This window comes from Anolis sagrei, chromosome 1 (assembly GCF_037176765.1).
Source record: "Anolis sagrei isolate rAnoSag1 chromosome 1, rAnoSag1.mat, whole genome shotgun sequence".
NCBI lineage: Eukaryota > Metazoa > Chordata > Lepidosauria > Squamata > Dactyloidae > Anolis > Anolis sagrei.
This window is the reverse complement of record NC_090021.1, coordinates 42,288,369-42,308,923: the sequence shown is the minus strand read 5'-3', so window position 1 is coordinate 42,308,923 and position 20,555 is coordinate 42,288,369. Positions and strand designations below refer to the sequence as shown.

The 20,555-nt window shown below is 38.2% G+C and overlaps 1 protein-coding gene and 1 pseudogene across 2 annotated transcripts in view; one reads left to right on the top strand and one right to left on the bottom strand.

The window, feature by feature from the left end:
* ALK (ALK receptor tyrosine kinase) overlaps positions 1 to 20,555 on the bottom strand; it is a 759,925-nt gene that overhangs the window by 159,495 nt on the left and 579,875 nt on the right. For both annotated transcript variants that reach the window (XM_060754129.2, XM_060754130.2), the window contains exon 6: positions 9,844 to 9,975. In XM_060754129.2, coding sequence (XP_060610112.2) covers positions 9,844 to 9,975 — 132 coding nt within the window. The remainder of the gene's footprint in view (positions 1 to 9,843; positions 9,976 to 20,555) is intronic.
* LOC137095852 (POU domain, class 5, transcription factor 3-like) overlaps positions 11,493 to 20,555 on the top strand; it is a 42,252-nt pseudogene continuing 33,189 nt past the window's right edge.

Genomic DNA, 20,555 nt, shown 5'->3' with positions numbered 1-20,555 from the left:
CATAACAGGTTAAGATATGTGAAGCAATGTTGCTGTTCATTTTGAATGTTATAGAAAGGGTAGGCAAAAAAATAAGAGATTTAATGACACCATAGTACGAGTGAAAGAAGCAGAACAGAGAAGAAGAGAGAATAAGAATTCTGCAGAAGTTGGACCTTTCTATCACAACTGAGCACTAGAGCATTAGACACAGCATTGATTCAACTACATCCAGGAATACAATTGTGGAGAAAAATCCATATTAGTTCCTCCATAGAAGCTTTCTTAGGAGAGCAAGATGGTAATTGACTAAATACACAACTTTAAAAATTGCCTTTACTGGAATTCATTAGAGATGCAAATGATATTTACAAATTTTCTCATCAGTAAAAGGCAGAGTGACTAAACATTGTCAAGCTGCCTCTGTGAGAGTCAAGGGACATCATTATTTGTAATTTCTAAAACACATTTTGTGACATATCTATATGATAAATTCCAAGAGATGCAGATATGCCATACTACTAGCACAAAAATAAAAATAAAAACCTCAGGATAATTAATGAAGAAAGTCAATGTAGAAGTGCAAAGGGAGGTTTTCAGCTGAACATCAACAAAATAAAATTAATAACCATATGTAACTTTCAACTGGACAATGCAGCTATTGAAATACTTTGAGATTTTCCATACTTTGACTCACTCATTAATCGAAGTGGAGACTGCTGTTAAGAAATCCAAAGACAAAGACTTGGAAGGGCAGCTATGAAGAAACCCTGAAGTCTACATAAAACTGAATATTAAAGATGGGGTGGCCCTATATTCCTTATTTCTGTGTATGTTCATGAAAACTGGACAGTGAAAAAAGCTGATTGGAAGAAAAGTAATTCATTTGAGATGTGGTGCTAGGGAAGAGATGTACATATATTGGAGGACTGCTACAAAGGCCAGTAAATGAATCTTAGGCACAAACTCTCCTTAGAAGCCAAGATGACTAAACTGAGGCTGTTGTACTTTGGCAATATCACGAGAAGATATGACTAACTAGAAAAAAACCCCATGATAATAAATTGAAAGGTGATAGGAAAAGAGAAAGTGTGAATTTCAGTTGGATAGACTAAATCAGAGAAGCCATGGCCCTGAGTCTGCAAGACCTAAACAGGGCTGCTGAGGCGACTTGGAAATATTTCATTCATGAGGTTGTCCTAAATTGAAGTCAGTTTGAAGGCCGCTAACAACAACAAATACATTCTGATTCAAGAAGTTTGAAATATAAAGGATAGCTGCCTTTGGCTTCACAAAGTAATCTTGGAGGTACAGATATTTTTCTTTCACTTTGAAATGCAAACTATTCAAAATCCCAGAGGACTATTTGTCTCTTCATTCATCTGCTCACCTCAAAGGCTCGGAATGAAGTTCAATCAAACAGTCTCTGAGATGTCACAGATTATTTCACCTCAAGACTAAGTATGCTGGGTCACTCAGGGATCTCTTGCACTGTCATTTCTACTGTGTAGAGGGAGGCAATCTGCATGAGTACAAAAGTGTTCATACAGATCAGGTCCATCCACTAAAATAAATGGGGAAAACATTCAGCCAAGGACTTCCATGAACACACCAGAGAGCTTGTCCACAACAAACCTCTGTCCATAGAGGTGCATCTGAATTTGCTGCTACCCATGCACTAAGCCCTCTCATGCCTTTCCTTTATTTATATTCTGCATTTCTTCAAGAATGAGATGCAGGGCAGCTTACATAAGACAGAAAATTACAATAAAGTTGCATGTCACTAAAATTATATGAAAGCTGATATGTAAAATGTATTAAACTAATAGAATTAAAACTACATAAAACATAACTTTAAAATAAAAAAATAAAAGCAGCACAGCGCCATAAAAACCTTTCCTTTAAAAGCAATCAGTTCACAAAGGCTTGATGGAATAAAAAGGCCTTCACTTAGCACTGAAAAGACAGCAAAGGAACTATCTTAATGTACATAGGAAGAGAATTTGAAAATGTAGGAGCATCCCTGGTAAAGATGCTCCTTCATGTTCCCACCAATGTGAAGATTGTGGGATTGAGAAAGGGGCCTCTGTTGAAGATTTTAGAGCATTTCACCTGAGTCCCTGGTGGCATAGTGGGTTAAATCCTTGTGCCAGCAGGACTGAATACCAACAGGTCGGAGGTTCAATTCCGGAGAGAGTGTGGATGAGCTCCCTGTCAGCTCCAGTTCCCCTTGTGGGGACATGAGAGAAACCTCCCACAAGGATGGTAAAACATCAAAACATTCGGGCATCCCCTGGACAACATCTTTGCAGACAGCCAGTTTCTCAAGTCGCTCTTGACACACACACACAAAACCCTGAGCTCAGAGGTTAATTCTGAACAAAATCCAATCCTTTACAGAAAAATGAGATATTGCTTATTTTCCAAAAACCAACTGTGCTGTTTTGTACTAATTAGTGTTACTCCAATTAATTCCCAAAGGGAAAAGATTCTTGATTGTGATCTTCTTTTCCTCTGCTAGGTACCTCAACACTCAAGACAATCTGTCTTTTGTTGTTGGTGATGCAAATGTCAATAAGCATTCTTCATATCCCTATCTTTGGACTATTTTCCTTGTATCCCATCTTCCATTCAGAGTTAGGACATATAAGGTCACTGTCAGATCTCAGGAATATCAGCTTTCATTGGCTAGAAGGCATTATGCCATCACCACATTGCTATGTAACCTTTCATTGGCCGAGATGATGTAGTCAGTGGGAAGAAGTCCTTTGATGAAAAAAAAATGTACTGAAACAGTTAACTGGGGGGAAGATTCATTCAGAGACCATATTAGATCCTACTCTTTTATTTATGGAAAACTGTTTAGCCAGAAAAGACACAATAGTGGAGATTCTTCAATTGCACCATTCTTCTAGTTTTCCTTTGATTTGAATGAAGAAGACTCATTCTTCTTTTGGTGGAGTCTGGCCTCCCAATCCGGCAAAGGTTTTGTCTTAACCTGAGGGCAAAGTTCTGAATGAATGTGAGAACTAGGTGCATACCGACATTTTCTTGCAACAGCTCAGCATGCAGTCTAGTTTAATTCACTTCATGGCATGCTTTACAGTATACAGAATGGTCTGCACAAGCCAGAGCAGTCAGGGAGAGACATCCAAGCATCAAATATTGCCTAGGGCCTAGGAAAAGAACTACAGAAAAGATTACTGTGGAAGCTGAAATAGAGATATATTAAAAGAGCTCTTGCTAACCTACTGTACTACTTTCCTTTGTCATAAATATGTTTTTATGAACTTGGACTCTAAATGTGCACAATTTTTCACTTATTGTAATATTTCCTACTTGTGGCAAACCAGTGACAAGTCATTTATTGAAATTACAAAGCTCTATGCCCTCCAGCTCACATATCAGACTGTATTATACTTAGTCTCGGGATTATACACTTATTAATATAATCTAGCTCCTCAGTCACATTGCACAGAGCTCTCTTTCTCTCTCACACACAAACACACACTCAAATGACGAAAATGTTTCTGTACGTTTCATTTAGATATTTGGAGTGATTAACACAGGCATGTTAACTATGAAATAAATGAAATATTTAACACATGTAAAAAGTCATCACCAATCAAATCTTTCAGATGTAGCTTTTATATCTCATGTCTAGGAATGTCAAAAATTCACACACTTTATATATCAGATAATAAGACAGTCCCTGTTACAAGAAAATGCATGATAAATCCATCCTCAAATAAGAACATTTATAAATCAGTCAAGAGAACCCTATGACTTTTAGAGTGGGGGATTTGTGTGATGAATGCTATAGCTGGTGCTCCACATTTGCCCAGTTTTCTAAACATCTATGATGCATTCTCATGCTTGCCTTGTTGAAAGCACACATCCAATGTGACATCTTCCTAGGGTCTTTAGACTCCTTAAACATTTTTTTTAAAAAACTTTGCTGTTGCTCAGAGAAAGGAAGTGAGAAATGCACCGAACACTGTGTCAGTCATGTAATAATATTGCTTCAGAATCCCACCTTCAATCCATTGGGATTGGAGAGCATTAACTATGGTTAGAACATAAAGCTGACAATTATAAATCTGCACTTTTCTCTCTCACACACACACTGTCTCCCAACCCAGGTGTTCTACTTATAAGGACAGCATGGGCGAAATGTTTTAACTTAAAAATCTCTCTACATCCTAATAGTAGTCAGATTCTGTTTTAGGCCCTTTCAGAGGAATATTGCTTCCTTTCAGACATCTGTCTAAATCATGCCAATTTCGCTTTTGGATAGAAACTACTCAAAATTTTGTGTTTTGTGAATGAACTTAGGCTCACCGATCTTCCACACCATTTTTTCTCCTGTTCCCACAAAGTGATTAGAAGCAGCATACTATAGTTTGTGTTCCATTTGAGGGCAGTTCCAGACAGCGGAAAAGTCTGCACACTGGCCCCAAAAGCCCGTTCTTTTTGTGGGGGGGGGGGGTTATCTAGAAGTCCTACTGGTACCTTTCAGGAGGACAGGGAGACATCTAATTCCCCCTCCCCACAAAAAAGCCCACCAGAAATATCTGGGAGGGTGCACATTTTGTTCCCTGTCTGTATGGACCCTGAACTGCAACAAAACCTTCCCCCCTAAAACAATTCGGGCTGGCGGCGGTTGTACTTATGTGTTTTTTTTTACTTTTGGGTAGGTTGTGGATTCCTAATATTTGTAAATGTAAGGGCTGACTGCACATTAACTACCAAAGAAGATATTATAATTTGCTTTCTAGAGTGGCAGATAACTTTTTATTTTCATGCATATAACATTTATTTTTTTAAATATGCTACTCACATATCCATTAGTTGAGTCATGTAATTAATTACTTCTCAGTAGGAATACACATTCACTTACTTCATTCTCACATGTAGGAAGGAAGATGTTTAGAACTGCTCTCCCTATTGGGACAGATTATGAGAATTTTTCATTTTAAAAAATAATCTGGAACTAGTTTGTGATTTGTTTTTGTTTTTGTTTTTTGAAAAATAACTGTTTGCATATCCAAACATATGCAATTCTCACAAAATGGTTAATGAATATATAAAAACCAATCCACTGTGATCACAGTATGTCTCTGATTAATCTTGCTTTACTTCATTGAAACGGTGATGTGATGGATTGTTGAATACTACATAATTTCCCATTTTAATCCTACTTAACACCTGAGGTGCCATTCTTTTCAATAAAGCCTGTTCAGACATTTAGCTGTGATTGTTTTGAGTGCTAAAATGTTTACTATCATGACAATATTGATTTACTATTAATTATAAGGAGGTGGTGCAATACAAACAAAGCTAATGATGTTTAATTCAAATAACACCCCTTCTTATAAACATCATCAATATTCATTACTATATTTATTACTATAATTTACTAATTATAGCAATGGCAATAATGCACCAGAATGGATACATCTGTAATTTTTCAGTTCACAAATACAGCATAATACTGAATAAATTTATCTGTAAAATGTTATTATTTTTCTGCTATTTGCTAAATCCTAATTCCCACTGTGGGCTGTAACATTTCTCTTTGTTGGAATGTAATAGATCTATAAACTCCAAGCCACAGACATCCATTTTTCTACATTAATCACATAATAAATCAGTTAAGGGGTCCTGAGAAAGTTCATTTCTTGCAATACTTTTTGCAGGTGAAGTTGTCCTCTCAATCCCAATGTCATAATATTTGAACAGAACCACCAGAAATTCATAAAATCATAACAGACTTGCCTAACACCTCTAAAAGATTAGGCAGCTGTAGCTATACATTATCCTTGTGTTTTATAGGAATAAAGGAAGCTTGCACTAAATATGACCTCTGGTTCTGCTAGCTAGGCAGTGTCACTTCTAACTGGTAAGAGCTCTCTAAGGTTTCAGAGCTAGATTCAACATACAGCTGGTGGACATTTTTGAACTTTCCATCCCCTACAGCAGGTCTTCTTCAACTTTTCCACTTGGGATCCTTTTTGGCTTGAGAAATAGTTATGTTGCACTAGGTACAGTACATATTGGTATATAAAATAGGTATAAAATCAGACATTTAGTATTAACAAGTCAGCATTTGCAAGGCTTGTTAAACAGGCTGATTTTCCTTTTCATGAAATACAGCTGAAGCATCTTCTGCAGAGTCTACTGTAAGCACCGCATAACAGATTTGTTTATGTGTCTAAAACAGCCAGTAGATGACATTCAGAAAAATGTGTCTAAAACAGCCAGTAGCTGACCTTAACATAGGGCTAGGGGACCCCACTTGGGGTTGGGGCCCACAGTTTAAGAAGCAGTGCTCTACAACATCCAAAACTGGCTCCAGAGGGTTTCACAGCTCTGCAGAACTGGGGTCATTCAGAAAGTTACAGTGGAGATATGGTTTGTTGCTATATTACACCATTCCAACAGCAGAGAATAATCATTGAATCCTACCTGTTTTGATAGAATGGCATAACATGAGCATCCAATGATGCATATTTAGATACTATGGAGTATGTCTAAGTTGTGAGTCAGCTTTTAGACATACTCTATGAGATAGAGCTGGCAGCTTCCACAAAATGGCAGGAAAGAAGGATATCTGGCCACAATAATTTTCTCTTGCACTTATGTGGGTGTGCTCGGCACAAAAGTGCTAGAAGTGATATTTGTATGCACTTTCAGTATGAGTACAATTCCCAAGAAATGAAAGAGGAGGGGGAAGAAAACTGTGGAAAGGTATCAGTGTGAGCTCTCCATGTAATCTAGGCTGTGCTGTTCTCCTGCTCACTGGAAATGAATGACTTTGGTCTCCCTACTACAACAGATGTCTCTCATAAGAATACCTGCTTTTTCTAGGCATGTTTTGTGCAATGGTGATGTGGCAAAGGGGTGGGGGTGGGTATCTAACAAGCTAATAATGAAATTGCTACAGAAAGAAACAGAAAGATTATTGTGCTATAAGAAGAGATTGCATCGTTTAGTAAACCAATCATGAAATTGCGCAGAGTGGAGAGAATTACAACAAGGGAGAATAATATCTGCAACACAGAGAATAATCCAGAAAATGCTGCACAAATTAGTTGACAGGTTACAGAAAAGTTCCAGTAGTTATGTTGAGGAGGAGGGCTGGATTATTACAGAAATGGTCTATTATTATTTCCTTTGTGGGTAGTTTTCTGCAAGCTGACATCTACCAGTATACTTCAAATGAATCAGTTTTTTTTCCAATCTTAAAATGGTCTCTGTAGAACTGTCAGTATGTTGCAGTCATCTCATTGAGTATTTTCTAAAACTCATACAACTCATTTCCTCCTGCAACAAGAGAATATAACAGGAAAACTCATTCCCTGGATCTCATTTCTCATGGTTCCACCTCCCACACACAGTGAGTGAAGCCTGAATCATTGTGTTTGATGGTGTTTTAGCTTTATAATTCAGGCTTTCTGTACTATTTCATGCGATCACCTAGCCTTGCCTACCTCTTTCTTCTTTTGCTACAGTAACTTTTCCAGACTTTAGAGTGGTTCCACTATTAACCCTTGTTGAAGAACTATTTCTTTTTACCTAGAATTCCCACGTGTAATTCCCACTTATTTGTAATTTCTCCATTGTATTAATTCTCATAATAAGATTGACTATTCTCTGTCTAATCCTCCACTATAAATTGAAGGGGATTAGCCAAAGAATAGACACATTACACTTACTCAACATTCACCTTTCTTTAATACTATAAATATTCAAGTGTGTGACTTGAGGGGGAAATGGGGGCATCCATCGAAGAAGAATTCTATCTCTGCAAATATAATTTCTTTTCAATCACTTAATTTCTAGCATTAGTTTCACTTAAAACTTTTAACTCGGTATTTAGACGTAGTGCAGGAAGGAGAACTGGTGTAAGAACTGTTTTTACTCGCTCACACTCTGCAGTGTTAGAACTTTGGAAACTTAAAGAAACTTTAAAAGCGGAGGGGGTAGAAATCCCCATCTCTCTTGTGTATACATCCCTGGAGACCTTACATATGATGGCTAAACATGACAAAGCATGGAAACTTTCCATATTGATGGTAAGGAGGGACCGAGTTATCAATTGTACCAAGGGACTGTGAACACAGCAAATATAAGAGGTCCAGATATGAACAATATTCAACAATGCACTCTTTGCCAAGCTAGGAATTTAGGCATTTTGAAAGATTTCGTTAAAAGTTATGGGGTGCTCAGGAGCTTCCCTGAAACTCTGGGACTTGTCTGTGTTTTGGGCCAGCATAAACAATTGTTCCACTTCCTGTTTACACTGCCATTTTGCTTTCCTGAGCAAAGGCAGCATGGAGGCCCATACCTTGCCCCCATCATTCTGAATTTTGTGCTGTCCAATGGGCATGAAAATGATGGTGTTCATTGCTTAACATCTCAACTGATACTAGCCAGAGTGACAAGATAATTGGGGAAGTGAGGGGAAAAGGAGGAAGCAAGTCAAAGAGTAACCCAAAAAAGTAACTTTTCCAACTTCTGGGTGTTAGGAAGGAGAATTTGTGCTAGAGATCCAAGAAGAATTTCATCTCAGGAGACATTCAACATCTAGAGGTCTTTTTGTTATTACTGTGTTTGATTTATTGGGAGATTTCAAAGTGTATGTTTTTAAAGCTGTGATCATGTGTTTGTAAAAGCTGCCTAGCATGTGTAGAGTTAACAGATCACAGAGTTTGAGTTTTTCCTAAAAGGACAAATGTGAAATTATTTCCTACTTCCTCCAATGATACCGGACTTTGGTCATCAAAAAACTATTTGAGAGGCGTGCCGTTACTAATTAGAGAAGTTTTAATTGCTATCTTGCCAAGATGACTTTGCCTGAGCAGACGCGTTTGCTCTGTGCCGCATTGAACTTTGTGTAAATAATGTAAATAAAGCTAATTACTTTATGGCTGCAATCCGTCGAAGTTTTATTACCGCATTTGACACTTTTCCCTCATGGGGATCTAGATATTGTACCTGCAATTCCTTCCCTTAATCAGAAATTCTAGCAACCTGATATTGCTAGTATGTAAGTGGTAGACTTGTGTATGGATCCGTTCTAGTCGTCTTCCTTTGGCTTCTTTGGTTTCTCCAGATGGCTGTAACAGCGAGGTATCAGCCTTCTTTTTTTTTTTTACCCGAAATGGGCCATGTGTCTGCCGGGCATGGCTTATTCCCTTCTATTCAGGAGCATGCAGTTCATGCTTCCTTAACCCCATTCTTCAAACCCAGGCTCCCTCGAAAGGAAGAAAGGAAAGGATCTCAGGAATGGAAAGGGGAGCCTTGTAAGTTCCCCATTCCTGCCACTGGGCTGGATTTTCCCTGATCTTTTGGCTGCCTACCTGAAAACAGATTTTTACTAAAAGCCGATTTTCGAGAGACCTCCGAAAATGGATCTGGGTACCTAACAAAATTTGGGTACAAAAAAACAGATTGCCCTCCAACTAAATTGCACAAGCCTATTAAATGGTGCTGGAATTCTCCTCCCCTGCCCTTCCCAGTGTCACTATGCATAGGTAAAGGTGAAGGTTTCCCTTTGACATTAAGTCTAGTCATGTCTGACTCTGTGGGATAGTGCTTTTTTGCCTCATAATTCTAAAAAAAAAAACAAACAAACTTCTAAGGCGGCAGGGAGGCCACCCCCCAAAACACTGTGCAAATGCCTCTGTATCTCTTAGAAACTGTTGGATGGCATTAGTAGGGCAGCTTTTTTATTTTTAAAATGATTTATTTATTTATTTTGCAGTCACAAGAACAGTGGTGTTTGGGCCCTTCAAGGAGTTTGTAGTTGCACATTCTGCATTAGATAGTTTTTTTTGTAAAAATGCTGAAAATACTCACTGCATTGCTGTCCCTCATCCTCTCCTTCAGCACAGTCTCTGGTGAAGTCACACACCTGTCCCAGCTTGATTGTCATTCCATTCCAACAGTTGAAAGAACTCTGCAGAGCCATTTTAGAACTCAAAGGAAGTCCTGCAGAGAGGAAAGAAAGAAATCTATTCAAGTCACACCAAACAAACTGTATAACATGCTCTGTGATGTCCCACTCTCCAACAACAGGTCATGTTATTAAGAAACCTCAAAGGCAATGCACTCTTTGTTTACTGTGTATTGTTGCATAAACACAAGCCACAGGAGCCATGATGGTTGCAGAGTGTTCAGCACATCTGATTATCTTTATAGATCTTTCTCCTTCTATGAGATCAATCAAGATACCTTTTGCACAATTCATTTCAGTGGAGCTTGGGCAAGAGATATTCTCAGTACCCCATGGAAATTCCTGTAATAATGGACATTATGTTTTATTCAAAATAGAGCTCCTGAATCCACTCCAAACTTTCAGCAAGTGATCGTGTATTAAATTGTTCACCCTGTGGTTTGTCATTATGGCATTGGATTATAGCTAGGCTGGCAAAACTGGAACCCAAAGTTTCCACATAATTAAAATACCCCAAACCCCAAGCATCATCATCATCATCATCATCATCATCACTCGTGTATATTTATACACTGCTTTTTTCTCAGCAAGGAGGCTCAAAAGGGCTTACATTAAAAGTATTTCAATACAATTTAAATCTACCAATATACAAACATTGTTGCAGAATGGTTCAAAATGCCTTCTGGGGGGGGGGGGGGCAGGGAGACCTCCAAACACTGGGACATTCATTGGGATAAGTATATTAGAAGCAAGAAGTTGCAGTTCTCTTCACACCTTTTTCATGTTTACACACACACAATGTTCTATTGAAACTTTCTCTAACTTGGTGCTTTCCAGTATTTTGTGCTACATTTCCCATCATCCCAGGCAATAGAGGCCACCTTCACTCCTATGAGGTGGCAATACTTGCAGCGAAGAAAGATTTCCTCTCTGCAAGCATTGCATCTGCAGATTCACATTCAGCTGAACTGTATAGAGTGGTGAGAGGTGCCCTCCACTCGGAACCCTTTGTTAGAACCTTCAGTAGCTCGCTGTGATGCTCTTAACAACCACTTTGCATATATAATATATCACATAAGAACCAACTTAAATGCTGTCATTGGAGTAGAGGTCAATAATGAGGTATCCAGCAACTCTGTAAGTGGGATTACACTGGACCAGTTTCAATTGGTGATTACTGCTGATGTGGACAAGCTGCTGGTGCATGTAAGAGAAAAAAAACCCTGCCTTCTTGATACCTGTCCATTTTGGCTGGTAATCCAGGGAGGAGATGCAGTTCAACCTCAAATACAACAAATTATTAATGCATCTCCCAGTGAGGGAAACTTTCCATTCTGTTTAAAAGAAGCAGTAGTAGTTAGACTGCTGCTGAAAAAGCCCTCCCTGGATCCCCTGGACCTTAATACTTACAGACCAGTGTCCAGCCTTCCTTTTTTTGGACAAGGTGATTGAGAAGGCAGTTGCGCTAAAACTCCAGACAGTCTTGGATGACACGCACTTCCTTGACCCATTTCAAACCGACTTCAGAGTAAGATATGGAGTTAAAACTTTGATGGTCGCCTTAGTGGATGACCTCCGTCTCAATATCAACAAGAAGAATGTGTTCCTGTTGGTGCTTCTAGAACTCTCAGCGGCCTGTGGTACCATCAACCATGGTATCCTTCTGGAATTTTTGGATACGCCCTAATGCCTGGAGGTGCTGGGAAGCGGAGGCACTGTGCTGCAGTGGTTCTGGTCATACCTTCCAGGCAGGTTCCAGATGGTGGTGCTTAGTGATAGCTGCTCCTCCAAAAAGGAGCTGTTATGTGGTGTCCCACAAGGTGCCATTCTATCCTCAATGCTCTTTAATAATTACAAAATGAAGCCCTGGAAAAATAATCTGTAGGAATGGGGTGGGGTGTTATCAGTATGCTGATGGAACCCACATATATTTCTCCATGCCTCCAAAAACAGCTTCAACTAAGGATAGCGTATCACCTCTGAATTTCCTGGTGGAGTTAATGGGCTGGATGAAGAAAATCAAATTGAAACTGAATCCAGACAAAATAGAGGTACTTGCCATCAAGAGTCCTAATTACATTAGGAGTTACATCCTAATGGAGTTACATCCAGTTCTGGATGGGGTTACATCCCCCCTGTGTTCTAGCCTGGTAGTGCTCCTGGATCCGTCTCTCCAAATGTCAGCCCAAGTAGATACAATGCTCAGGAGTGCTTGCTATAAGCTTTGACTGATCTGCCACCTGTGCCCCTTTCTAGACTTGGAGGACCTGAAGATGGTAGTGCACCGACTGGTAACCTCAAGGTTGGACTTCTGCATTGCGCTTTACACCCTTGTACCCTTGTACCGAGCTCAGAAACTCCAACTGGTTGAAAATACGGCAGCCAGATAGGTTACAGGAACATCTAGGAGTGAGCTTATTACACCTATTCTAAAGTCACTCCACTCGCTGCCAACTGGCAAAGTACAAGGTGATGGTTTTGACCTTTAATGCCCTATATGGTTTGAGTCTAGGTTACATAAAGGATCGCCTTCTTCTGTACAATCCACCCCACACACTCTGGTCTTCTTGGGGGTGTCTGCTCCAACCAGCCAGAACCTGACTGGCAACCACCACCCAGAGGAACTTTTCATCTGCTGCCTCAAGGCTGTGGAACAACCTGCCAGTAGAGCTCGACAGCTAAATCAGCTGTCAGAATTTATAACACAAGTGAAGACCTGCCTCTTCTGGCAGGCCTACCCAGACAGTCTTTAAACATAAACCTGAATTTTAATGCATATCCTTTGTTTAATCTCTGTTTTGTCTGTTTTAATATGTATTTCATAGAGATACATTTTGGTATGTATCTTTTATGGAGCTACATTTTAGTGTGTGTAACTCTAATGTTTTTGCTGTTTTTATGTATTTAAATTGTTTTGTAACCCATCTTGAGTCATGAGGAGAGGTGGGTAAGAAATAATAATAATAATAATAATAATAATAATAATAATAATTATTATTTATTGGGCTACGTTGACTAGAGAGAATGAATGCTTTTCATTAGAATATTTGGAGTCCACTAGGTGGGAGAAGGCTGCTCTACAAAAAGACAGAAAAAAGGCTGTAATTAAAATCTCTCTTGTTCCACTTGATGAATACTCCTTCACCCACTATCCATGGTTGACATTTAGAATGATTGTTCAAACTTTTCAAAAGAAAGACCTTTGGAATGCAATTCCTATATATATTCAAAGACAGCTACCCCCTAATAGCTAATTCACCATGTCTTGCTAGAGCTATTAATAAAATTCCCATCATTGCTTTCCATTAGCCATGTACTCTACAGAGAAAATACTAGTGTGCACTGCAACAAAATTACCAACTGAAAAACCCAGTATCACATCATTGTGCATATATGTGCAAAAGATACAACTTTTAAGAGTAAAATCCCACACTAAACACAACATAGAATCATAGAATCACAGAGTTGGAAGAGACCTCGTGGGCCATACAATCCAACCTCCTGCTAAGAAGCAGGAAAATCACATTCAGTGCATGATCTACAAGACATAATGTGTAATTCCACCAATGTCAAAATTTGCAGAAATCGGCAGGAAAGGGGACATACCACTGATCTGCACAAGGAGCCATATTGCAACATTCTGTTGCTAAACATTTCAATTCTGGGGGGCCACAGCATTTCTAATATGGCCAATGCCATAATTCCAGTAGACCCATTTATTGATCCAAACATATTTGAGTGAAAAAAAAGAAGAAAAAAGAAAAGTACCGACTAGACACCTAGATATTGTATGATCATAGTATACAGGACAATACAACCCTTGCCATTAGCACAATCCTCTGAATTCCATTCTTCAGTCCATGGTGATTCACTGCCACTGGATCACCTGGTAAGGCAATACTAAGAATGTACAAAGGATCTGCAGGATATCAACCTACAGCAAGAGTTCTTAAACTTTTTAAGCTGAGGGTTGGTTCAGAGTCCCTCAGTGTTCTAGGGGGCGGAATAAAATTTGGGGAAAAAACATGAATGAATACCTATGCACACTGCACATATCTTATTTGTAGTGCAAAAACCTCTCAAACAAACATGAAAGAACAATACAATATTTAAAATGAAGACCAATGTTAACCAACATAAACTTATCTTTTTAAACAATTTTCAATTTTAACCAACATAAACTTACTTTCAATGGAAAGTATGGGCCCAATTTTGGCTGATGAGATAGTCAAGTTAATTAGGGTTGTTGTTGTGTGCCTTCAAGTCATTTCAGACTTAGGGTGACCCTAAGTCTAAAGTTCAGGGTTGGGACCAAGTAAATGACTTTGGAGGGCCACATCTGGCCTTAGTTTGGGGACATCTGACATATAGGAAAGGAGCGGTAAATCTTCCTGCTCTCCAGCAACACAAAAATAGTCATGTTGCTTGGGGGGGGGGGGGTCACTTCAAATGTGAGTTTTATAGAAGATGTGGTCTTTGTAGTTGACTTCTACACCAATCCAAAAGGTGCGTTACAATATTCTAGATTGGACATTATAATTCACTAAAAGGGTGGCAGTTGAAGTCTCATTACTTGAAAGAAGGGTGGAAATCAAATGCAATGGGATACAGAGAAAGTCAATGGAGAAAGTGATAACATTTCACCCTATGAGAAAAGGAGCAACCCCCCCCCCCCCCCAACACCACCACCTTAATTTTCCTACTATGGACAGTGTACTGAAGCTGCCAACATTACAACGCAAGAAGGGAAATAGTTTTGCCATGCCTCAAAGCATTGATTGTATTCACAATTAGTCTCCTATATAATCTACTCTCACTGAAAACCTTGAAATTTGTTAAACAGTTTGTTCATTTTATATATCTACATTTCAATGCTTCCCAAAAAAAAGGGGAGGGAAGAAAAAATGCCAATGAAAAGCCATGTAACTATAATTGCTTCAAAAGACCTTGTTCTGAGACCATAGCTGAATTGATTCTTCATCTATTTTAGGGGAGGTGAATATGTAGCACACTCTTCATAGTACTCACTGAGGATTCTGGTATTAGTAGAGCAGGAAAGCCAAGGATAATATATTGCTCTTTCACTTATACTTCAAGAACACGTTGCTACATTAGCAGACTAAATGGAGAAACAAGAGTTTATAGTATGCAGCCTGAAAAAGATTGTAATGTCGGCTTTTATGGTTTTACATCTTTAATAAAGCATTGTAGTATGATAGATCCTAGAGCAGTGTAGAAAGACCTTGTCATAAAGGCTGCTGGATTCACCATGCATCATGCATGATGGGGGACAGGGGGAGAACCCGTCACCCCATGCCCCACGTCAACCAACTCACCCAACTGAGCATCATACAAAAGGCACATTGACCATCCAGCTTCCCCTTATTGTTCCTGGCAAAACACGGGAAGCCTCCTGTGTTGCTGCCATGGCAGCATGCTGCACTTCACTGCCCCTTCAAGCATGGAGCCCCACCTGATGTACTTGTGCATCGTGTAATGGGAACCGGTGCTCTGTGTTAAAGGGGTGGTTAAGTGGAGCATGCCGTCAATTCTTCCCCCATCTGATGAGGTTGGAAGAGTGGTGCTGAAGGAAAGTTCTACTGGTATCATGGATGACTAAAAAGACAAATACCTGAGTCCTAGAGGAAATCAGATCTGAAGATAAATAAAACAAGAAGATTAGACAAGCAACCACCCTCATGACTTTTAAGAAGGATTTGAAGACCTGACTGTTCGAACATGCCTTTGGAAATGATTAGTTAACACCCCCTTAATGTGGATGAGGTCTTTGTGATATGGATATATTTTGACTCAGGTATTTTGGTTTTTATTTAACTTTTATTTATCTTATAGTTAATGTTTTATACTGCCTATTGTTTAATTTATTTATTTTGATTTGTTTTGTTTTTATATTGATTTGTCATGCTATTATCTGGTTTATTTTTACTTTTCATATATTATTCATTGTATTTATTTATATTGTAAGCTGGCGCAAGTCTTTTCAGGGAGTTATAAATAAAGATGATGATGATGATGATGATGATTATTATTATTCTGACACAAAACACAGTATGACACAGTAAACATTATTATTGTTATTATTTGGACATAGTGTGAAATTATGTTATTCACTGGGCAAGACATTAGTTTCTTGTAGTGGATGAGAATGAGAAAACCACATTATGGATGCATTGATTTGATCAAGGAAGCTAACTCGTATTTCGATGATTCTGCGGAACCATATCAGGGAATCAGCTACCTGCCTGTTTGAGAGATTTCCATTCTCCCAGTGTTTGGACTATGGGTCTTACTGTGTTAGTCTCCTTCAGAGAGATTTGTGGCCCACGTAGGGGTAAATAGAAAGATAATTTGTTTGCTTGAAGGCTCATCTGTTTGCTTACTCTGGACTACGCTAAGAGACAAGGGCATTTTGTAATGCTTCATGTCTAGTACTTAGTGTCTCTCTTTTGCATCCTCATCTCAGAGCCTTTACATATTCTGAAGTTTATTTTCTTTTAGTTAATCTGGATAAACATTATTTACCTGTCCTCCAGTTCAATCTCTGTTTTTGTAATGACTTTTTGCACTGGGCAAAGTGCTGGTATGTTTTTTAAACAACTAATCTGTGGTTAGATATCCATCATTATGCTTGGAACCTTTTACTATGTAAAGATGATGATCACAGGGAGCCTTATGATCTTATGAACTAAAGGGATTGACCCATGGTGAATTTATGATTACAAACTTGTAGAATCTGTGGTAGATGTTTCCCACTGTGAATTTCTGAAGTTATTGGAATTGCTAGAAAGTAAAGACTGCTGCTTTGCCTTTTGTCTGGAACAGATAAATATATTTGCTTAGATTTTATTTTTCTGTTATTCTTCTCCTATTATTTTAAAACTGCTTGTTCCTTATGTGGTCCACTTTGTACCAATGAAACTCAGATTTCCCTTGTTGTTACTATTTGTATACCACATTCCTAGGTTTTCTACATCAAAGGAGTGTGTGTTTACTTTCATTTTGATTATCAACATACATTTAAAGATCTTTGTTAGCATGATCTTGGTGAGTTCATAGAATCACAGGGTTGGAAATGTATTTTGTTAGTTTTTACTCAACTTTCCAATCTGTTAAAGCATTTTGAATGTGGATTCTGAGGTACTAGTTACTCCTCCTAATTTGTGTGTGTGGTTTTTTTAAAAAATATCACCAGTATCAAAGGTGGCCATAAGAGAGATACTAAACAGGCATTTTTAAAATAATTTGATGTCACCTGTAAATTTGATAGCCTATTCCACCATCCAAGTTATAAAGATGGTGAATAGCACTGGCCCAAGAGAGAACCCTATGACACCCTACTAGTCATATCTCGCTAAGCCTGGAAATCATCACCAGAGATTTACTCCTCAAGAATCCTCTCTCCCCAGCACACATAACCAAGGCCTCTTTGACATTGCCATATAATCCAGATTATCAAAGCAGATATTCCACATTATCTACTTTGTACTGGATGATATGAGTCAACACTATCAAGCATGCCTGGAATTACTATTATATTATTATACATTATTATTTATTATCATCTATCATTATTATTATTATAATTATTCTATTTTATTATTATTATTAGACTTGTGCAGTTGGAAGAGACCCTAAGGGCCATACAGTCCCACCCCATACTGCTAAGCAACAAGATGAAATTACTATTCCATTATCTATCTATCTATCTATCTATCTATCTATCTATCTATCTATCTTTATTATTCTTATTACTATTATTACTATTATTACTATTATTATTAGACTCATAAAGTTGGAAGAGAACCCGATGGCCATCCACTCCAACTCCTTTCTGCCCAAAAGGAAGACCTCATTAAATTCTTCTTGACAGATGGCCATCCAGACTATGCTTATGTTGTTTATTCATTCAATTGCTTCCAACTCTTCATGACCTCATGGACCAGCCCATGACAGAGCTCCCTGTTGGCCATCACCTCCCCCAGCTCCTTCAAGGTCAAGCCAATCACTTCAACGATATCATCTTGCCCTTGGCTGCCCCCTCTTCCTTTTTCCTTCCATTTTTGCCAGCATCAGTGCCTTCTCCAATCTTTCCTGTCTTCTCATTCTGTGGCCAAAGTACTTCATCTTTGCCTCTAATATTCTTCCTTCTAGTGAGCAGTTGGGCTTTATTTCCTGGAATATGGACTGGTTTGATCTTCTGGCAGTCCATGGCACTCTCAGAATTTTCCTCCAACACCACAATTCAAAAGCATCTATCTTCCTTTGCTCAGCTTTCCTTATATTCCAGCTCTCACATCCACAGGTTACAATGGGGAATACCATTGTTTAACTATTTGGATCTTTGATGTCTCTCTTCACTATTTTATTGAGCTGCTTATAGAATCATAGAATTCTGGGAGTTTAAAGGGTCTCCCAAAGTCCAATCAGCACAACTCTACTCAACAGACAGGGAGATACCATCCCTAGTTGCATGTGGTTAAATTGAAAAAAAAATCCTAAAAATCAGAAAATAAATGAATCTTTCTGAAACCTTGCAGGACCGATGCCCAGCTCATGTTATAATATAGAATAGAATAGCTTTATTCATCATTGTACTATTGCACAACAAAATTACATGCCTTCCTCCACAAACAACACAAAATAATGCAACCATCCCTTCACACACACACACCCTACCACCACACAGCCCCCAATGGCACATCAGTGCAAAATCAGAGTTCAACATAGCTACAGTTCTAGGATAAAAACTATCCTCCAGTCTGTTCATCCTTGTCTTTGTCACTCTGTACCATCTGCCAAATGACAATAATTTTTTAAAAAAGAATATGCTGTGTCACTATGCAGAAATTCAAGGGGATCCCTTTTGTAACTTTTTAATTTTAAATTATTTATAAAAACTTATTTTTTTTCCTAAAAATTAGTGGATGACTGAAATAGTATGAAATTTGGCAGGCTTAAAGTGGTTAATGTTGCCTACAACTGCAGCAAGTTTCATCCTTATAACCATAATATGTATTTATTTATTCATTCATTCATTCATTTATTTATTTTTCAAGCCTCTCAGGCTGAGGGAGTATGAGTCACCCAAGGTGCTTAAATTGAAAAACAAAATCCTAATTTAAAAATAAAATCCTAGTTCAGAAAGGTTTGGATGATTGACACCCTGCATATGATGTTTCACTGCGGAGATATTCAAGGGCATCCCCCTTGTAGTTTTTTTAAAAAAAAAACTTGTTAAATCTTTTTAAAAATCTGAAAAATCAGTGGGTGACCAAATCTTTCTGAAACCTTGCAGGATTGACACCCTGCATATGTTGACCAAAACGTTGGCAGGCATACAGTCATAAATGTGACCTACAAGTGTGACAAATTTAATCTTGATAGCCATACAAATGACAGAGAAACAAGCCTCAAAAGTTTCCACACCATCATAATGGAATGGATCTTACCAAAATAATAATGAAACTTCAGAATTCTGAACTACCCCTCCCTCGAATCTTTCCGACTTGAAATGGGGGGGGGGGGGGCTATTCGAATTTTGAAAATCAATACCTGTTTGCTACCTCTCTTATGGTAATAATTAATATTGATGTGGTAATTTTTAAAAACACATACACACACAAATTAGGTACTTACTTATTTTGTTTTGTCTTTGTAACATTAGTGGATGGCTTAAATTCAATTATTTAGGTTGAGAAACTGGAACACAAACTCTCTGTGTGTCTGATGAACACTAAAGGGCACAAACATTTACTAATAGTTGTATTGTCCTTTAAAATAACCAGAAGTGTCAAATGGCAAAGAATCACACAGCTTTTTTAAAATCCATGGCTAATTATATGCTTCTGCATTCTTCACAACTGAAGAACCACATTATTTTATTCTGCTTATACCTGAATACAAAATGCCAAGCCAAAAGCAAATGAGCCATAATAAAAAGGTAAGTTAACAGAAATGCCACACACCTTAAGATTCACAATGGGAAGTTATGCTTGCCAGCTATGTATTGTGAACAAGTATGTTAACAAGCTCACTTCTTTGGGGTCTCAGAAAAAAGCAAAATAATATAAGGAGCCCCTGGTGGGCTACGCTATATTGAAGTAACATATAACAACTACCAAAGTTGCCTGTAATAAATATACCTTTTATAGAATTACATCTGAAATTGTAATGGAAGAAGTAGAAACAAAGTTACTCTGTTGCTGTAAAGAATCACATCTTCGAGTTACTTTTTCATTAAATTCTAAGACATTTTGGAATATTTTGTAAGGAATTGTTCAGGTTTTATTCACCTTAAGGATTCTTCCTCTAAACTGCATAAACACAAAGAAAAAATTGTTCCCATAGTACCCTAATGAATAGCAATGAATCACATGCCCCCAAGGATCCTAAAAATTGCATGAATATCTCAGGGAACTTTCAGGTATTCAGATAAACTATTACTTACGATCTTGTCATAAACTCAGATTCAGAACTCCAAAAGGACTTGCTGTCAGTGCACAGCAAACCACTTGTGTGATCAGGTCTCCTTCTCTAGAAGTTTTTAAACAGAGACTTGATAGCTATCTGTTGGGAGTACTTTACAAAAACCTGC